The 21,183-nt window shown below is 39.2% G+C and overlaps 1 protein-coding gene across 5 annotated transcripts; it reads left to right on the plus strand.

Annotated features, from left to right (window-relative positions):
- Positions 1–2,908: 2,908 nt before the first annotated feature.
- Positions 2,909–18,167, plus strand: LOC130575526 (interleukin-1 receptor type 1-like). 5 transcript variants are annotated; one of them, XM_057369452.1, is made up of 14 exons: positions 2,909–3,038; positions 3,775–3,848; positions 3,917–4,035; positions 4,348–4,537; positions 6,468–6,537; positions 8,375–8,618; positions 8,927–9,113; positions 9,907–10,069; positions 11,442–11,507; positions 12,059–12,179; positions 14,257–14,405; positions 14,667–14,810; positions 16,184–16,345; positions 16,839–18,167. In XM_057369452.1, exons 4-14 carry the CDS (start codon positions 4,490–4,492, stop codon positions 17,228–17,230), a joined length of 1,746 nt encoding a protein of 581 aa, XP_057225435.1. In that variant the 5' UTR covers positions 2,909–3,038; positions 3,775–3,848; positions 3,917–4,035; positions 4,348–4,489; the 3' UTR covers positions 17,231–18,167. The 5 variants fall into 5 exon arrangements, with proteins under 5 accessions (XP_057225435.1, XP_057225436.1, XP_057225440.1 ...); XM_057369453.1 differs by having other exon boundaries at positions 3,965–4,035; XM_057369457.1 differs by lacking the exon at positions 3,917–4,035.
- Positions 18,168–21,183: the final 3,016 nt, after the last annotated feature.

Below are 21,183 nucleotides of genomic sequence, written 5' to 3' on the forward strand. Positions count from 1 at the left end.
CTGATTTTTGCAGGTTGGTGTTAAGTCTGTTGGTGTGGAGGGCCTGGTGTCCACACGAGTCACATTTGAAGAGACATAATTTCAGCATAACTGCTCTCAGGCACTGTTGATAGCTTGCCCAGCTAGCTGGAGCTTGTCTTTAACTTTTGCCTCMTCTGAAAGGAATCTGTTTGATGTGCTCCAGGATTGTTTTGTGACACAAATGCTCTCTTGAGCCAAACAAGAAAGCTAATTCAGCCACACGCCCAAAGGAAATGATATATGTGAAAAGGGAAAGTTTTCAATACTGCAAATTGAGAAACACAAGTGATCTTGAAAGCTGGAACAAAACTACTGAATGATGTAGGAAAATAAGAGGTTTGCAGTAATGAAAGGCAATGCTCTAAATTCATGCCAGGCAACTYCCATCCCATCCCATCCCATCCCATCCCATCCCATCCCATCCCATCCCATCCCATCCCATCCCATCCCATCCCATCCCATCCCATCCCATCCCATCCCATCCCATCCCATCCCATCCCATCCCATCCCATCCCATCCCATCCCATCCCATCAAGACAATGCTCTCACTGATTTTCTTGTAAGTGTAGCTCAAGAGGATTGAATTATTTATCACAGGCAATATGTTCCCTTCATTGCCTATATAATGTTTACCAAATAAAGTGAGTAGATGACACCTGATGGTAAAAGAACTTCTCAGTGATACCTCATTTAGCATACACACTTTGGAGAAATGCTATACACCAAATGCTATCCTCAAGTCCATTCTCTTATTTTACACAGAAGTAGCTTTATCTGAAATTCTTGTCAGCTGCAGAAAGATAAGGTACACCATGACCATCACTCTGCTGCAATCTATTTTCAAAGATGGCACTGCGGCACTTTTTTAGAGCCCACTGTATAGTACTTATGACTGCTTATTCTTAGAGCTTCATAAGGCAAAATACACCTGAATGTTTGCATAAATCAAAATTTTAGAAAAATAAGTAAATTCCACTGCAGAGATCTGATACAGAGGAAGTTTGGATAATGTTTTGTTTAGCATCGCCTTCATTGGTGGATCTGCTGATTCTTGGTCTGCTTCGAAGTGTCCCTGGTAACCATACCATATGTTCATGCAAACAAGTGTCAATGTCCACTTTCCTCAGACAGCCTTCTTCTCTGCTCTTCCCTGCAATTTTTGTCTCATGACTGCTGTGGTCTGTGTATTTTTGCTGTTTCATGAAGTCCAACCATTTCAGCTTTATYATACTTCTTTTCCCCCTGAATTCTGGTTCACATTCAATGAACAGCAGAATTATTGAATAGTTCTCATTTTACCTATTCATTTTGGTAATGTTTTAGCAATGTGTTTTATACCAGAAACATTTTTACTGGAAACATTTTTTCTCTATTAGTARTATTACAATTAAGTAGGAGAAAAAACCCATCACAGCACCAAACAGTAGAACATCTAGCATGTCTACCATAAAAAGAATTCTTAAAACRTTACCACTTTTTAAAATCAGTGCTTCTAGAGCAATGTGGTAAAGACCTCACTTGCATTTATGATAATCAGATACAACTCACAGATCTTTTTTAGTGGTGCAAAATAATACAGAAACTAAAAATGTTGCATCATCTTGAACTCTTTGACTTGTCCTATTATAAGGAGTTAATGAAAAAATTTCAAAAATTAAATATGGATGCAAGCGGTGACTAAAGAAAGACTAACTGATTGCATAAATCCTGCTGTGTTTCCCCATCAGGAATAAATAATGGGATTTTCCCAAATCCCAACACCTTAATGTTTGGAAGTGTTGCAATTTGCCTCCAGCTAGCACTACACACCTTGTATTGGTGGAAGACAGTATGTGCAGGCAAAGCAGGGTGTGATAATTCGTCTTTACTTATCTGCAGCTACCAACAGATGGGCAAGGATGTTTGAATGTGTTTCCATTTGGTAAATATAATAGTATTGGAATATGCAAGAAGTACCAGAGCCAGAATGAAAAAAAAAAAAATAACAGCATGGAAGGGAAAGAACATGTCTGGCTTATTCTCCACAGTTTTTGCAGAATACTTGTAATTTACTTAGCAAATGTTATGTGTTTTTAACAATAATGAGAACATCAATTTGATAGTCCTAAAAAGTCCATGATTACTGCCTACTTTGGGAGGAACATAAGAACTTTCCTCTATCTTAATATCTGGCTTAGTGKTTAGTCAAAAAGAAAGTGGCAGCGCAGTGGTAAAAATATCCATATTTGATTCCGTGTTTAACAAAGTAATTTGAGGAACTTCTGGTTTGAAAAACTCTGGCTCTAGCGTGAGAGTGAAACAGAGAACAAAGAAGCACCTAGTGAACATACTGTTCCAGAACAGCCACAAGTTAAGTAATCTCTGTAAAACATCAGGACTACTTTTTAGCTGTTAAATTTGTAGATGAAAGCTCAGGGATTAAATGGGACTAAACCCGTGTGTTCAAGCTTCCAAATATCAAAGATAATCTGGGTAACTCAGATCAAGCACCAAAGCACCAAAGCCTATTGGATAAGCAAATAAATCAGCTGATGCCCTCGAGAGCTCTTTCTCTTCCAGTGGCAGTCTCATCAGCTAGGGAGGTTTGGAGGTATTCGTACTTAAAAACAAACAAACAAACAAACAAACAAACAAACAAACAAAAAAGTCGCCTCAAATCTCAAGCAGCCGTAACTTGGAGGATTTCCTGGGGCGGCGGCTGAGCCCAGCCCGCGGTAGCGAGGGGCTTGAGTGGTTGCGATCAGCCTTTTCTCGACAGTGACTTTTGCTCAATCGCTTTGTTCTTCGCATCCTGCCTTTATGCATCATCACTTACCTGCGCCGGGGCGGGGAGGGGACGGGGGATGGCCCTGCCCTGCCCGGCCCCGGGGCCACCCCCTGGCTTTGGGGACACCCAGATTTGCAGGCGGCAGGCGGGGGAAGGTGAGGCGTCGCTGGGAGGAGCTGCCCGTGCCGGGTCCCTCGGCTGCCGGGGCTTCCCGGAGGCGGCAGCGGCGCTCCCCCGCCCCGCGGAGCAGGTAGGCAGCACCGGGGACTCCCCGGGACATGGTCCCCAGCGAGCCCACCTGCTCTCGGAGGGGACAGCTGGGGAGGACGGGGGCGAGAATGGCTCCCCGAGACCCGGGCTGGGTGTCCGGGGCGGTGGGACCCGCTCAGGGGCGGGCGGGCTCCCTGGTTTCCATCGGTCCTGGAACGGGGCGGGCGGCTCAGTCCCGGGATCATCGGGGAGGAGATCCGTGGAGCTGTGCCCGTGGCCGCACTTTGCTCCGACAGCCCGCTTTCGGGGCGGGGAGGTGGATCGGACCGAGGTGGTGTCTCCTGGGGGAACTGGGGGCTGGGGACAGTTTGGGAGTGGGAGTAGAACCTCGTTTAAAGGGTCAGCCCGCCCGTGGCTCGGTCGCTGACAGAGAACGTGCGAGCGCCTGTTCTTCASAGCTGCCCCACGGCAGAGCCTGGCGGGGTCCCCTGCCCGGGCCGGCGGTGTCTGCACCGCCCAGGAGCCACAACCCCTTCCAAAGCAATCATTCCAGGAGTGCGGCTCAATTTAAACGAAAATTCAACAATCATTGTATTGAACAATGATTTCCTGCCGTACCCGCTGAGGTGTGCCAGCATTTCACAGAAACGCGGCTATCGTGATAGTCACAGTGCTGTGWCCGCATCCCGACCGGGGCTCGCCCAGCTCTTCCACCCTGGCTAGGTATGTGCAGSGAAGGAATATATGTATTTGTTGTCGTCATGTTTTTTTTCTAGATCAGAAGTAATACACTTGGTTAATCTCTCTGGAAGAGGCATGGCATAGTTTCCAGCTACTAGAAGCATTTAAGGTAATATGAATATATATATATACATATATATATATATATGCATTTTTTTTGTTTTAAATTTTTCCTAGGTTTATATACCAGAAATATTGTCATACTCTTTCTGTTGGTTCTCTCAGTTCTGGGGACTRTTGCGTGCTTGAATCAAGTTTGTGCTTTTGAATAAGAGATTCAAAGAAACCTGCCACAAGTAAGTTTGCCAGAACTAATGAAACCTGTGATTCTTTGAAATATCGAGGGGAACTTTTTAAATTTCATTTTTTTTTTTATTTTTTATTTTTTATTATTTTTTTTAATAGTTCAATTTTGAAAGGACTGAAAATCAGAAGAAAAGGTGGTTAGGACAACTTAATGAGAAATTTTAGCGAGAATTATGCATTATTTGTTGTCATGGATGCTGTATGATTGAAGATGACTTTCAGACAGTTAATGGGGATTTTCTGGGGGGTTGGTTGTGATAATTTTTTTAAACTGAAATTGATAAAGATTCACTTCCTTTCAGGGTGAAACTTTATGGACATAGCTTTGCATCCCTGGATTTTTTGTTCCCCCTCTGGAAAATCTGGGCAAAGATAACTGGAGCTGAAGCCTGGCCTGAGTGATAAAACTCCACCGGTCAATTGAAGACTCAAGATGTGGACAGAATGGCTGGGAAAAGGGAGAAATTTCGCTGTTTATCATGGCAGAATGTGGTAGGAAAAACATTTGCAATTGGTTCTGCAGTCATATGTTTGTTATTTTCATCATTATTTATGTGAATGCATGCACAGAGAAGAGCCTAATTTTGCTATCATGTCCACCTTTCACAGAAATGGAAATTTTTGTGAAAAGTGAGAGACAAGGTAGTCTCCACAAAACTGTCTGTATTTATGGTATTACACAAGGCTGTATCTATGTTTGAAAGTCTTCTATGTTGACAAAAGGGCAAATTGTAAATTTAAAAGATAGAGTATTGAAATGATAGAAAACCAGGATTCTGGAAGACTTTTAGGATGTGGTAAAGAACTTCTACATCTGCTGAATCTACTGGTGGGGCAAAAATCTAGAGGAGCTTGTGTGAGACAGAACACGGTAATGATGCAATAGAACAGAGTTTGTGAAGAAATAGTGATTCAGAAAACTCATAAAAGAAATGCCTTCTCATAAGTGGAATCTATTCAGTCCTGTTTTATCTTCAAATTATTTCAATTACAATATTTTCCTCTTAAAAATTAAAAATTATAGACTGTTAAGAGTTACTGTGCATCRTAATTAATAGAAAAAGTTGTAGCTTTTGTATAATAAACACTTGCAACCTACCTCCAGAGATTTTAATGTTTTCTGCATTTCTASGCTCAGGATTCTGTCAGGTACTAATGTCATCTCAGAGCCTGGCAAGAAAAGACCTGCCTGGTAATTAGAGTGGAAATTTGCAAGGAGGGAGGAGGAAAGAGAAAGGGAAGAAGCCAAGCAGGCACTGCAGGAAGCAGTGTGGATGACTCAATACATGGCACACTTCTGAGCCAGTCTGCTAAAGTCAGACACAGCAGCCGGAAGCGTCCTCTGACTCTTGTAGAAAATGGTGATAGAAAATGGTGATCATCTGAATGTTCTTCACTACAGGATGGGGTTCTGCTGCTCATCCCTCAGTTTGGATAGTTGCATTTGTCCTCTCACAGGGCTGTATAGCTGGATAGAAAAAAAAACCAAAACATTAAGGCAGGTCAAATTAAGGAGCAGCTTGTCAGAGGCATGCAACTAATATAGGAGATCCTTCTCCAAACACACTATGAATCAGAGGACCGTTAAAGAGTCCTGAGAATCGTTCTCAAATATATAAATAAGCATCTAAAAGATAAATGCCTAGATTTTAGGTGAACAAACATCACAAGTAGAGTCCCAAACAACTCTTCTGCTCAGCATGTATTTTGATGTCTAGACAGACAGGATCTGTTTCAGCGGCAGAATTTGCCAACAGTACAAAGCTATGCAGGCTAGAACACAGAGGTGTAAATTGCAAAGTGTGGCAGAAAGATGCCATGATAGCAAATGACTGGGTAATAATAGCAGAAGAAAGTTGTTGTAGAGAAATGTAAAGAAAATTTAAAATCAAAATATAGGGCCAAAATCCTAACATACTCAACAGCTGACTGARTATGCCTGATTCTTAGCACTCAGTGATGAGATCCTGAAATTTTACTACATAGGCCCATGGAAATGTCAGGTATTAGTACTTAGTAGTACTCAAAGAGCAAAGATAAAGTTAGGAATTATTAGGAAAACATCCAGAAAAAAACAATAATTGTCTTGTTTTATAAATCCATAGTGCACTTACGTTTTGAAGACTTTATGCAAGTTCTGTCCTCTCCTCCCTATTTCAGGCAGGCTGTAGTCTAACTAGATGCAGTACAGAAGTGGGTGACAAAAAAAAAGTCAGAAAAAGGAAATCAGTTTCTGTTTAGAGGAGAGTTAGAGAATSTAAGGCAATAGCTTGAGAAAGCAAGAAGTGGGAAGAAGTATGCTAGAGAAGTAAATGAGAAGTGCTTGATAAGCTATATTAATTGTGTAATGCAATGTTTACTTTAAATTATGGAAGTTCACATTGGAAACCACTAATTGAAAGTTTTCTTTCCATTTCTACAGGGAAACATGACAGCAAAAACACTGTTTTCATGTAATATTGCAACAGCATTTCTGTCTTTCATTATTGCAAGTAAGTTTATTGGTGGCTATGGAAAGCTTTGTTCTGGAACTTTTTTTTCCACACAAGTAATACTAACTTTCTGTAAAAATGGCTGTAATAGTAAAATTTACATGCATGCCAATGAGTTCTTTTAAATATTCCCAAGAGAAGGAACCTATGAAACATAATATGTGATAATTTGTGTAATAACTTATCACAGAATCATTTAGGTTGGAAAGGAACTTTTGACATTATCTAACCTAACCTCACTAATATGYCCCCAAGGTCAGGATTTAGAATATCTCTGTGAATGGTGACTCCACAACTTATTTGGGCAACTTGATCCACTGTTTGATCACCCTTACAATTGAAAAAAAGTCTTTTCTTGTGTTCAGATAGAATGCTTTATGTTTCAATTTGTGCTCATTGCCTCTTGTCCTGTCAGTGGGCAATGCTGGCAAAAGTCTGTCTCTTCGTTCTTCATTCCCTCCCATCAGGTATTTACACACATTGATAAGATCCACCCAGCCACTTGGGAAAATGCTGCTTTGATATCTCTGGGTGCTCTCTGCAAGCATTGCCTCTGTCATCTGTGGTGAGCAGAAAAGCGGAATTTTTGCAAAGTAGCAGAGCAGCAAATAAAGCCTCATTATGCTACTCTTTAACCCCTAATGAATGTGTGCCAGTTGAACTCTGCAGTTCTGGTCATTCCATCTCAGAAAGACTGCATCAGAGGAGGTGGAGGGATGAGTGACAGTGTTGTCTGATATSGGATGGCTTCCATGTGAGAATGAAGGACTCTGAGGTCAAGAGACAGAAGCAAGATGATCGGAATATCTATAAAAATGTAAATGGTACAAAATAGGTAGATGAGAGGAAGTTACTATTTCTTATGACAAGAAATGCATATATTTCAAAGAAATTATAAAACCCAATGAATAGTTTTTCATGCAGAATGTAAGAGGAAAGGTAGGGGCTGAATTCAAAGGAGTATTGTACTTGTGTCCTCCTCTCTTCTGCACATTTGACACTGATGATTATCAGAGACAGGTTTTTGGGCTAAACAGACACTTGCATGACTCTCTGTGGCAGTTCTTATATTCTAATTAAGCAAGGAAGTTTAGATAAATATAACACTGACTCGGGAATGTGACTGTGGTATCCAGAGTTGGTGCCTTTTTGTCATATCACAAAAAAAAAAAAAAAAAAAAAAAAAAAAAAAAAAAAAAAAAAGCCCAAACCAAAGTCTAGGTATTGCTCTTTTCCCATATGAGTCCGTGTCAGAAGTAAAGAAAATGAACACATTGGTGATTGCAATGATTCTTCTCCAAATATTAGTAAAATGAAGGGTGAGTTGAAATTCCCGTAGCAAATCTAATATTTGCACAAAACAATCCTTAACTTCAGTGTCCTCTTATGATGTTCAGGTATCAAAAGCATGGTCTGTCTTGACTGTCTTAGACKACAGTTAGTTAACTGAAGTTAAAAAATAAAGACATTAGATGTGAATTTCGTGTGCATGTGTGTGTTTGTGTATATGTCCATGAAACAGAGTGGAGAAACACAAGTACTTTAGTAATTTGCACCTGAAATAAATCATGCAAATGACAAGTTTGCTGCAAACAGACATTCTACTGAGTGTGAAGATTGCATTCAGAAAACAGCACYTCATTTTAGTGGCATTTGTATACCACTGAGTAAAGATATGTCACTGTAAAGATAAGGGATTAAAATCATATTTTAAGTAGTTGACTTAAGAATGGAGGTGAAAACTCCAATGAACTTTGTAAATATAATCAGGAAACTATTTCAGTATATTCTTGTAGAGTGTTTGAGTTTTTCTTTAATATTTATCTCTTTCCTTTAGAAAAATGTGAAGCCTATGATGTGATGTTAAGGCAAAGTCTTGTGCCTGATGGGCAGCCTCTTGCTATTAAATGTTCACTGGAAAAGAACTTGAAAAGTGGAGACTACAACTTAACATGGTATAAAGTTGGTAACCAGACWGCTGTGCCTAGAGACAAAATGTCTAGAGTTCATCAGCAGAAGAATTTAATTTGGTTTCTTCCTGCAATGTTAGAAGATTCTGGAGATTATGAATGTGTAATAAGGTGAAAGTTAAAAAAAAWTTACATTTTTGCAGAAATGAGTTGCAAAGTGAGTAACTTTTAGAAAGCGAGTAAAATTTTGAGAGTAAGAGAAATACCAATGAAGAAGAGGGAATGCATCAACAAAAACTTAGTTTAGTTTGGGGAGATTAAGTCTGGTTCTGGGTTATTTTTCCTTGTAGGCAGATGTATATCTATTTAAGAAACTGTAAACCTTTTGTTTTCTCTTTCTTCTCCAAAAAGAATGCCATACATTTTGAGCTGCAAAATATGCTAATTGGGTTAATTTAATTATGTTCTATTAATTGCAGAAATTTGACAAGCTGCAGGAAAATGTGTACAAAAGTAACAGTTTTTGAGARGACTGATGGTTTATGCTTAAATAAAAAATTTGCTGTGGAGGAGGTGATATTCACATCCTCATCTGCAAGAGTCGTGTGTCCACACTTGGATTATTTCAGGAATGAGAAAAATAATCAGCCTGTACGTTGGTACAAGGTGAGAACATGGTGTTTTGTACTGTCTTATGGCTGTCCATTATTTAAAATAAAAATCACTGATCTTTGAGAATTGGAGCAGAAGAAATTACTATTACTGAAAAATGGAGGAAAATGCTTTAAAAACAATTTGGAAGAGGTGTAAGACTTTGTATCTTTTAAAAGTGTATCAGGTATTTTTATTATCAGGGCAGAAATTCAGCTGCGAGTGATGCTGACCCACGGATCCACCAGGTGGCACTTGTTCACCTGCCAGGGAAACACTGCCTTGTGTGGAAACACATTTACTGTGGCATATTCATAAAGTTCTGTTAAAATCTTTATATTCTATATAAATTCYAAATATTCATACTGTTCTGTTAAATTATTCTATTTCATGTTGTTCACACTCTCTTAAAGCCTCTTGCTGTTTCAAGAATGTAGTGTCTTCTGCCAAATTCCTGCCTCGGGTCCATGCAGTCCSTATGGTACCAGTAGTATTGAGGTTCCTTAAAAAAAATGAAGCCTAATTATCAGGTGATTCTTCATTGATGAATATTTTTGCAAATCCTGATACTGGCTTATTTCTTATTTCTCTAATATTGAAAATTGTTTTCCAAAGGGATGAACTGGGATATCTTTAATTTAAGTCTCATCAGAAGTGAAGTGTGCRTTTCTTTAGATTCCACTGCCCTCACCCTTCCTCAGCCTCTGCAAGCCCTTCCTTATGCTGTGATCCATTGAAACTTCAGACTGTATTAAAGAGAGACAAACCATGGAAATATACACTGATATGAGTCTCTACACATTTTTAGGACTGCCAGCTGCTGGAAGGAAAAAGGTTTGCCCCCTTGAACAGTGACCTTATAATTTTTAATGTGACTGTACATGATCGAGGAAACTACACATGTGAAACAACATATACATACAATGGAAAAAAATACAACATTTCACGAGACATCAGTCTGATTGTRGAAGGTAAGTAAGTCATGACATTGTGTTTGTGTTCATAACTACTCCAAAATTTTTTGGCGAATTTCTAAAGACTAAAGTGAAAAGACTTAATCTGTGGATAGACACGCTCAGGGCTGCTATTTTTCACCTAAATGTGAAGGAAATAAATGCTGATTGAAAGTATTTATACTCTGTCACTTGTAGTCCCCATGTTGAAGATCTGTTCCCTATTTCAAAGTTGCAGTGTGCCAAAGCTCTGCTGCCAAAGTCCCTGAGCAGATGCCCTGTAAGGCTTGGTGGCACAATACTTTCTGCTGTGCCCTCTGTCCTGCCTGTCTCACTTCTTTCTCTTTTATGTCATCCTTTTAATGCAAGAGTCTTGCCTGYTTTGCCTGTGTGCATATATGTGCCTACACATGTATATATGTAAGGGTATGTGTGTATGAATGAGTGTGTACCATTCATATAATGAAATCTACATATGACATGGATAAACAAAAGTTGAGGACCGAAAGGTTGGATCAAATAAAATGATCATTCTGGTCTTAAAATTTGTCCCTGGATCTTCTCTGTTAATGAAATTTTTACTCAGTAGAAACAAAATCATATCACTCCTTTSCTGCAAGTGACTGAGGGTAGTTCAGTGGTTATTAAAGACTCCAGCTGAACAAATTTACACTAAAATGGGTCATTTGAGGTCCAAACAATAATGCAGACCAAATTTTCAGAAAGGGAAGGGAAGAATATATTCAGGGCAATCCTGTGTACTTTGCTAGGGGGCTCAAATGAAATGCTTCATGGTTTATATTTCTTAATTTGTACACTTGAAGAGTGTAATATGTACTCCTAATTGTAAACTCTAAAAGGGTTCACTGGTATTGTAATTCCTTATACATAGTGCTGTGGGAAGAACTTTAAGRTATTTAACTAGAGTATAAAGATTAAATTTCCCCTTAAGAATAGTGAAAGTCTAAAATAAAATAGAGTCTAAAATACTCTAAAAGTGCTTGGCTCCAGTTTGTATCCGCGGGGTGCTGGCTGACTGGCTATTCAGACTGTAGAGGTTAATACTCAAAATGTTTACCTGTACCCTTCCCAGCACGCAATCTTACAGAATTCTTGTGCCATGGACCAGCCAGTCTACCATGAGTGTGAGGAGATTTGTGGCATTACATTTTGGAAGAGATGGAGTGAAGAATAGTTTAGCTTCAAGTCAGAAGTAATAACTGCCTGTGATATGATACTTTGAGTATTGAGTGATATTTTGTTATAAAAAGGCTGACAGCCTTGTCTGTAGTACAAGGGGTGTTTTTTAGGTTGCACTTGGGTTATAGAGCACAGAACAGACTGTAACTGCCCTGGGTTTTCTGAAAAGCTATTTCTTTCTTTTGGTCAGTGACCCCACCTAAAAAGCCTCCAGAAATATCTTACCCAAGAAACAACTCCATTGAAGTGGAACTCGGTAAGCTGGTTTTTTCTATGAGAAAGTATGAATTTGTGTTCTAGTGAAAATGTATTCTCAAGGAGTGTCCTATTCTGTGCTTTCTTTTTATTTTTTGAAAAATCTAGTTCAGTGACCAGCTCAGTTTGTCTGTGCTGGTCTCTCAAAGGAGGAATGTTGAGGGGTGAGAGGGAAAGAAATGAGGCATGTTGTTTACAAAGTCCTAAAGAAATTTCTCAGATGAGAAATTGTAGGGAACCCTAGTGATTATCTGCCACATCTGTTGCTTTCCATCACTCTGGAAGAGATCCTAAGCATGGGTACATCTTGAATCTGCTGGCAAAGTCATGCCCCAGGGGGAAGAATCTTCTTTRTGGATTCAGCTTCTTCCATCTCTATTTTCTTTCTGGACCTTCAGATCCCTGAGAASAGAGACCTTCTGTTAGAGTAAATTTTCTGAAAGGGTTTAGTATCATCCTTAGCTGGTGTGCGTGTGAATCTGTGAACAGAATTGTCCAGACTTAACCTAGSTTATGGAAAATAACTTTTTTGCTTTGTAAACAATTTTGTAGGTTCACAGGTTACTGTGGATTGCAATACAACAGGTGCTGAGGTGTATGAGGTGTATTGGACAGGCAACGGTGTGTACATTGATATATTTTATATGAGCAGGATTTTTGCAAGTCCCTATGAGTAAGTATATTTTCAGATCAGAAAATACTGTGTTGGCARCCAAACTGGAACTTTCTCCCTTTGACATTAAAATATTTAACAACATTTCCCCCTTGCTTTGAATAGCATTCTTATTAAAAACCTCTAATCCTTGCCTTCTCCAACTCACTTTCTGCTTTAAAATAGAAATGTGAAACATAGTAGGCACATGGGCTTCACATGCAATTGTGCTTTTTTGCACATTGTAAAAAAAATATCTTAATTTCCAGTGTTGGGAAAAGGTGTTTTGTTACAGTCCCGTAATTGTAATACAGTTTCTTTTGAGCAGGGTCTGGCATGGCAGAGACCTCTTTTTGTTGGATCAGGCATGTCCAGGTGCAGRATCTTCAGATTGCCTCTTTCTTCTGTGTTGCACATCTGCCTCTCTGAAAGGCTGCAAGAGAACAAACCTGTGATATACAGGAAAAATTGAGATTTCTAGGTCTAAGAGCTTTGAATTAGAGAAATTTCACTAAAATCAACWGAAGAGCTAATTGAAGACTTTATTGAGGGCTTGTACTGAAGCTTAGGGGTCAGAGGAGAAAAGGGAGGCAGATTGCCTTGAGCTGGGTTTTGGGAGTGCTTGGACTGAGAAAGGCATGCAAAGGGCAAGTAGGAGATAAGGTGATGGTGAAAAGCAGGTTAAATGGAATGAGAAGACGAGAAATTATACCTGACCGGGAAAACCAACTCAAATTGGAGCAAGAGGCAATCTGAAATTTTCTTAGGCATTACAGGTTTTGAACTAGAAATTTCAGGGCTTTTTCGTCAGCCTTTATCTCATGGTGGTCCTGTGAATAAAAAAAAAAGATAGTTTTTGTAAATTCCGTAGCACTATCTGTAACTGAAAACCAATGAAGAAATAAGAATGATGTCTTCAAAGTAAGAGTATAGTTGCAAGAAATAAGTTTTCTTCAAAAAACAAAGAGAGAAATAAATTGCTGAATTATTTGGGTGCTCACCAAGAGAGAACACTGTGCAAAAATAATATATTAAATTATCATAAAGAATTGTAGTGCAATGAGCAATTGGGCCATAATGCAGACACACATGGTCGCTGAATTGGTATTGTAAAAGCAATGTTATTTTTTGTACTTCCTAGCACTCACATGGTCATCTTTGCAACCATTAGTTATTTGCATTAGTGATATTGGTTCATTCATTCCCTGTTACTGCAACTTTTTGCTTAGGAAGGGCTTCATGTGGTCCTATATATCCCTTTGTGATATGTTTCAAGCTTTTATTTGGCATTTAAAATGGTAACTGCTCATTGTTTTCAGGAAATAATAGTACTTGACTAAGTAGACTGGTTAGTTAATTTTGCATTTGAGGCCTACTCTTAACAAGGTAATGGTATCCCTTATTTTCCTGGTGGTAAAAAGTTCAGTTTTCACACTGGTCACGTGTGAATTGATTCAGCTGACTGAATGTGCTGTGTGAGGTTTTTTATGTCCCTGTACAATRTGTGGGGGATGATCTGTGATTAATGGTGCAGCCTGACTCAAGCAGATGTTCCAAGTCTGCTCTGATCCATGGGGGTGAGGCACACTAAACTCCACTCCCTGCAGCTGGAATCACACTGTGAGTTGGTGTTGTCTGTGCATGTCACCAACTTTGATGTCCTCCCTGACCCAGAGCTGCTGACCTCTGATGATGCCATGTCCCAGAGCCTCTTTCTGTGTCATATCCCATTGTGAAATATCTCTGTCCATCTGCTCTCACAGGGATTGGGAAGCCTGTAACAAGGGTTTGTTGGAGTTTCTAAGGCATATTTTTGAACTTCAAACTACAGAAACCTTATATTCCTTTGGGGAAACACAGCTCCAGATAAGATAATGTCTTGCTATCTTGATGCTTTCCCATGCATATGCTGCATGTCAGTGCCAGGAGAGGTCTGACTGTTGGGGTTTCTTTCAAATGATGTAATTGTTCATCTGTTTCRAAGTGTGGTTGACATTTGCAGAAGGAAATAACCATTGCTGTGCTGCAGATGTTGGAGATGAAGCYGTTCCAGAAAGGGCTGTGGTTTTTATGGGTCTATTTGTCACCTTTTGGACAGGGGAGAAACTTCTTACGATGGGCGCCCAATGCATTCTCTGAAGCTGATAATTTCGGAAGTGAGCAGTGAAGATTATGAACATCCATTTGTCTGTCAGGCTTCAAATGCCTTTGGGGAAGTTGCATCCTATATCATGTTAAAACACAGAGGTAAGAAATGCTGTTATTTTTGAGGCCTGTGGTTATCTTTACTTCCCCAGAAGGTGTTTTGATACCAAATTCTCATGTATCATGTTGAAAGAAGACTGATCTATTACTGTTTGCATTATGAATGTTCCTGTGCATTGGGCAGGAATCACTGCAGTAGTGTATTTAGCATTATTTAAAAACAAGGTAAATAGGAATGAAAAATGTAGTACTCAGATCAGATTTGGACAAACGTAACATTTAATTTTTTTTTTCTTTTGGCAGTTCCTGATATACAAAGATGGCTGAGTGGAGGGCTTGTCTCTTTGTTAATTTTGACATTTATTACTTTGATAATCTACAAGATTTTCAAGGTCGATTTGGTGCTTTGGTACCGTAATTCTGTCTGTGCCCTTACAAGTAAGGAAGGTATGTGACTGTGAGCASGTATGTAAGTGTAATCAGCATACTGATTTTTTCACTTGCCATTACTTCTGAGAAATAATGGGRTTATTTTGTACGATTTACACAGAACTTCCATAGGGAATTTTCAGATAAAGATATTTTGTGCAGGATTTTTTTCAGTCATATGGGTAAAATGTATAATTATGCTCAAGGTAATAAAACCTTAAATAATGAAGGCAATCATAGTGAGACTGACCAAAAAGAACTATGGGTTATTCCAAAATGAGCATGTTACTTTTTGCTTTTCTGTAGTTTTCTTTACGTGTAGATTTATGGTCACTCTGAATGTGAACAATAGGTGTCAGCAGAGCTACATCCTGTAAACTGGATGTTTGAAGGCATGTATTAAATATTTATTTTGAAAATCAGACTTGTTTCCCAGAGGTTAATTTTGTTGGGGTTTCATTTTTTCATTTTGCAATTTCTCAGTATTACCCCTACTTTCCTTCTAAATCCTGTCAGTTATGATGTTGACATATCAAAGAGTAAATTTGCTGCTAGTTCTCTGTTCTGGGATTCTTCTAATGTGTTGTAGTTTAAYGCACTGTAGACAAAAATATTGGACAGGTGTGAAAAATTTGAAATAAGCACAACATCATAGATTTATTTTATGYCAGTTCTCAGAATTAGATGGTCTGAAGTTCTCCATGGCTTGAAAGTGAATGGGTTACATACATTAAGATAACCAATGTTTACTCATAGCTGTCCTAAATGTTTTCATTGGAAAGTAATTTCAACTCCTGGTCAAAAGTTCAGTTTTGCTAGAATACTTTAATAGAGTTCTAATTATAAAGAAAAAAAAATCAGTTTTTAACTTGTTGAGTCAAATYTGATTTTGATTCTTTCAGTCCTGCTTGCTATGCAACCTTAACTCTCAAAACCTTGAAAGCCTTCTGGCGTTTTTATATACCTGTGAAAAGCCCCCACAGGATCATTTCAAGAATTAATTGCCATTTCTCCTCTTTCTCTTGTGGTTAGTCAGAAGTGGAAATAACTGCTGTTGAGTTTCTTCCAGGAGAAGTGGTAAAGAAAGTTCTGTGAGAGGGCACTTTGTAAATGTCTTGGCAGCTCTGGGATTGGGAGCTCCTTCCTGCCCATCCCAGGTCCTGCATCCAGCTCACTTGGTGACTCCTCCATCCCATGATGGGAAAGGAAGTCAGACTCTGTGCCTGATAACCTTTGATTCRTAGAGCATTTTACTTCTGTAAAATTGTTCTGTCATATGGCTGAAATCAGCTTCCAATTACTACTTTTAAACAGTCCAAAATGAAACTTTGCAATAAAGACAATTTTTCTGAGCTTTAGTTTTTTAATAGAAACATTTGTGTTTGTTTTAGATGGGAAAATCTACGATGCGTATGTCCTGTGTGCAAAAAGCAGCGAAGGCAGCAGTGTCTGTTGTCTGGAAACTTTTGTTCGTAGAATACTCCCAGATGTTTTAGAAAAACAATGTGGATATAATCTCTTCATATTAGGAAGGGATGATTTACCAGGAGAAGGTACGCTTTAATTAGCAGAGTTAACGGGTTGCCTTTTGACTCATTGCTCTCAGGTTCTAAGTTTATATATGCACTTCAAAAACCACATTAGTGGAAAAGTTGTTACTTGTTTCATTTTAATGGTTTATTTGCCCAATGCAATATTTTTATTTTGTTTTTTTTTTTTCTTACTGAAAATTTTGTTATGAAGGTCTGCACTTGCTTCTTAGTTATGAACAAATGAGGATTTAACAGCATTAACAGCATTAATAATATTGCTGAGTTTTTCTGAATGATATCCTCTCCTGAGGGTTGAAGAAAACAATTTTTTATAAGTTATGTCATGCAATGGATCATGAATGAAGAATCATGAATGGCAGTGCGAAGATATTAAAGCAACCACTGCTCTGAGCTAGACACAGTTTCACATGTGTGCAATTTTAAAATGAAGAACTATTTCACACCAGTTGTAAAGTTTCTATGCCAACTTTGATTGTCACTTCATTTCTTACAGCTGTGGTCAGTGTTGCTGATGAAACCCTTAAGCAAAGCAGAAGACTGATGATTATTTTGGGATCAGAAACTTGCAGTTGTTGCCTGTTAGAAGAYACCTCTGAGCAACAGCTAGCTATGTATAATGCTCTCATCCGTGATGGGATTCAGGTGATTCTTATAGAAATGGATGAAATACGGGACTAYACAAACATGCCAGAATCAATCAGATACATTAAGCAAAAACATGGAGCTGTCCAATGGAAAGGGGACTTCTCAGACAAATCTTGTTCAGCAAATACAAGATTCTGGAAAAATGTGCGTTATCAAATGCCACCCAGGAAAAAGGTATCTTGTTCTGAAGTGTATTTTTTGCCTCTAACTTCGAACAGTTCTGCAGCTAAGGGGAGTTAAGAAGYGCTTATTTAAATAATACTGAGAAGGTAATTCTGAATTGGGATGTTTCTTGTACAATATTTGTATTACAAAGTAAAGGTTCTCTTTGAGGAGTAAAAACTGCCATCTGTTCCCTAAACTACACCCGAAAAGAAAAGCTCCCTGAAAAGAAAAACTCCCTGAAAAGAAAAACTCTGTGCAACTTTATTTCTGCTAAGGGCTTTGGATAGTGATACAATTAGTTATGTTAGTCTCCATCAGATATTAGAATGAAACATGATGATGGTGGTAGGCTATTAAGTGGTCATGATCCACATAAAAGTTGCATGAAGAAACAGCTTTGAAGTCCATTTAAAAAAAATTAAAACTGCAGTCGATAAATTAAAAATCTATTTATATCATCAGCATTTTCCTGGTTATTCTGTTCCACTTCTTGTTGCCTCTCCATGGTTGTCTGATTTCCTTATTGYTGCAAGAATCTGCACTGTGCAAGCTTTGAAGCCTCCTCCTGAGCAGCAGACCTTATCCTTGCTTCATGAAGGGGTTGGGGAAATACATGACATGGCAGGTATATTTAAAACTCACCACAAATGTGTTTCTGCTGAACTATTGGTGCCAAATGTGTTCAGCAAATGAAAGGAAGGGAATGAAATCCATGGATTTTTAGACATTGGTTGAACAGTTCTGTGATATCTGGTATATGTTTYCTTTTTAAACTTAGTCTCTTGTAATGCTTAGGAAACTGAAAATAGTTCAGATTTCTTGAGGACAGAAAGCTTTCTAGACTGTGCTGCTACTGTGGAAGCCAGATGTTCTCATGCTGTGTCTCAGCTGTGCTGACTGYGTGCACAGAAACTCACTGAGAGTCTGGCATCTATCCCTGCATTAATTAATGGATAGGGGAGGAACWTGTGCTCTGAGCCCAGAATGGGTTGTTAGGACCAGATAGAGTTAATGCAATAGCCCCAGACAGGACAGCCATGACTGACATATAGTTTATTTTCCTTTTAAATTTATCTTTGTATTGCATCCTAGAGGGTAGAACAGTGCAAGGGCAATTTTACATTTTCCCTTTATCTTGGGGCCTTGAGCTTGTGCTTGAGGAGAAAGCCTGTCCTGCCTTTTGTCCAGACACTATTGTAGCTCAGCTGCTGTGCTTCCYTTCATAGCTGCAGTTAACTCGAAGATGAAGCAGGCAGGACACAGTTAACATTTAGGAAATCTGTGCTAAGGAGAGACATTTTTACCGGTAGTACCAAGGAAGCATTATGCTGTAGAGCTTTGGAATGTGTGTAGGTAAATTCAGTGCTATCAGCTTTCMTTCAGGGTATTTCCAGCTCTCAGGTTTAGTAAGAGATGCTACAACTCATGAGCACAGGAGCAACAGCATGTCCTCTTCTCATCTTTACACTCATTATTCTCAAGAGTAAAGGCAAAGCTCGCCACTTGATGTGCATATTTATTAWCTTTTAACTTAGGATAATATTAACCAGTATGGGATGCGTTTGTTGAGACAAACTGAATGTTAGTCACTAAAAGTAAGCTGGAAAGTAGTAGTAGTAGTAAAAACATTTGTTTACTCAGCCCACTCTAAGGTTGCTTCCCATGTTGAAATCGATTKAAAAAAGAACTCTGATGTCTGCTGGACATCAGGGGGCACAGTTAAAATGTACAGCTTTTGCACCTTCCTCTGAGAGAGCACCTGGGTCCCTGTGTCATTACAGCTGGAGTTTTAGAGCTCTGCTTGGCTGTGACAGCGTTTGCCAGGGGTTGCTGTTTCACCCTGATGAAAGGTAGAAAGGTCACCAAGTCATTAAGGTGATTTTTTTGCTCCAAAAGGCTGGTTTTGAATTGCTGCTCTCAATCAGGTAACCTAGATGTGTAAWTTTTTCTGTTAATTTCTGCTGCCAGCCATTCATTTGATCTTGCCCTAATTTTTTTTTTTTTAGAGCACAGCAGTGACTGTAGTAGGAGGGGATTTTTGAACAMTTATCTCATTAGTTTTTTCTTTCTTTTTGATTAAATACTTTCTCTGAAGGGTTTTATTTCAAGTCCTTAAGACCTTTTGTTTTCGCTCTTTGAACACATTATTTCTAGTATCCACATTGTTTTTTAGTTTGTTTTCTGGTGGGTTTTTTCCCAAATATGCATAACATAACTATTTCTTCTGTGCCATGAAATTGGCAGACTGGAACAAGCATTGGATTTGGAAAAAATTTCAGACTATCTGCTCTTACATGACCTGTCACTCTATTCTTTCTAGGTAAGGTGTGAAACAAGTGTAAAATTTCAAGTGGRGCATAGCAGAGGTGGCAGGAAWAATRCATCTTTRGGACTCTGAGRCCAGCTCAGGTGGTCARAGCATGGTGCTAATAAAGCCAAGGTTATATGTTTTATCCTCATAGGGTTCATTCACTTTAGAGTTGGACTTGATGATCCYTGTGGGTCTCTTCCAACTCAGAATATTCTGTGATTCTGTTTAAAGGCACTACCTACAGGTAAAGGAGTTTATAAATTCTCCTACTTCTGATATGGCAAAAAAGCAGAGTATTTGGGAGCAAAAAAAAAAAATAACATTCATCTGTCCCTTTAAAACAGAAAAAAACTTGGCAGTTAACTCCCCTGCATATTGCCTACAGGAACAAACAGGGAAAAAGCTAAAGAGCTGTCTGGACAGGGACACTCACAGTGGGAGAAAACTTGTGTGCCATATGTCCCCCTTCCATCTGTGTATGCTCTCTTCTGGGTCGTGACATCTGGTTCTGCTTGATATCTGGCTCTGATTCCTGTATATTTAAAGTAAACGGCACTTAATTCTCCTCAGAGACTGAAGAGAATAGACCACATGCTGRCTTTTAAAAGAAAAGCCAAGTTTTTCATCAAAATATGTCTCCCCATCCTAGATCTGAATGGCTTGGTACACGTGTGCATTTAAACGAGCCAAGGATGTGCCAGCACTGTCTGCTGTCACTTTTAAAAAGCTGCTAACTTTGGCATGTTTGACATTTTTGGAGGGTTGAACCGTAAAGTTACTTTGGTACCCAAATTAGAAGATGAATTGCCTCATTATTAAGGAAAGGATCACTTCCAAGAGAGCCGACAACTGAGAATGGGAAAAGATTGGGTGTCCCAGAGTGAGGGTTGGTGAGGGATTAATAACATCTGGAGCAGATCTGGCTGTGGGGATCCTGGAAGCCCTGGAGCAGTGAGCCACAGCAGCCTTGTGCCGTGCAATGCCTCCCCCTAGTGATGCCTGAGACCGGAGCTCTCCCAAAAAAAGCCACACTGTTTGGTAATGAAGTTCTGCTGCTAAAAATGCCAAGCCACAGTATTACAAAAAAAAAAACGAAAGCACACCAAGAGGCAGTAAAAAAAAAAAAAAAAAGATACTTTGACAACTGCTGTTCTGAATTACACTGTAATTATTATTTTTTTGTGCTTTTCCCATCCTTTGTAAGAACTAGCAGGGAATTTAGTGGAAAAGGAGATTTTTGTCATTTGAGTCAATGCATCTGTTAATTCAGAGCCTCGGGGTTGATTGGGAAAGGGAGAGCAGAGCTCTGCAGAGCTGTGTTTCTTTATCAGACTCCAGCATATGTCAATTAGATTTAATTGARCAACACTTCCCATTGGTTATTCCAAGAAGAAGACTAAGATTGGATACTACTTCATCTGGGATCTGCATTCCAGCAGGTCTGCTGTGCATAATGACTGGAGGATTATCACCAGCCATGTGCTGCCCAGGCAACTGAGAGAGAGTCCCACAGCTCACTTGACACGGTGATGTATGAGGAATTTGTGCCTAATTTAATGATCTGGTCCCCTGAGCTGGGAACAAACGGATCCAATGGTTGTATGGTGAGAAAACCTTGGCTTCTTGAATGCTGATTTGTTTACAGGAACCCAGGCAGCAAATGGACAGTAGGTCCCTGGAGTCCTTGAAGAAGAATTGCCTCATGGCTGCTATCAGA

This window comes from Malurus melanocephalus, unplaced genomic scaffold, assembly GCF_030028575.1.
Source record: "Malurus melanocephalus ecotype Western Australia unplaced genomic scaffold, MMel_1.1 scaffold_111, whole genome shotgun sequence".
Taxonomy (NCBI): Eukaryota; Metazoa; Chordata; class Aves; order Passeriformes; family Maluridae; genus Malurus; species Malurus melanocephalus.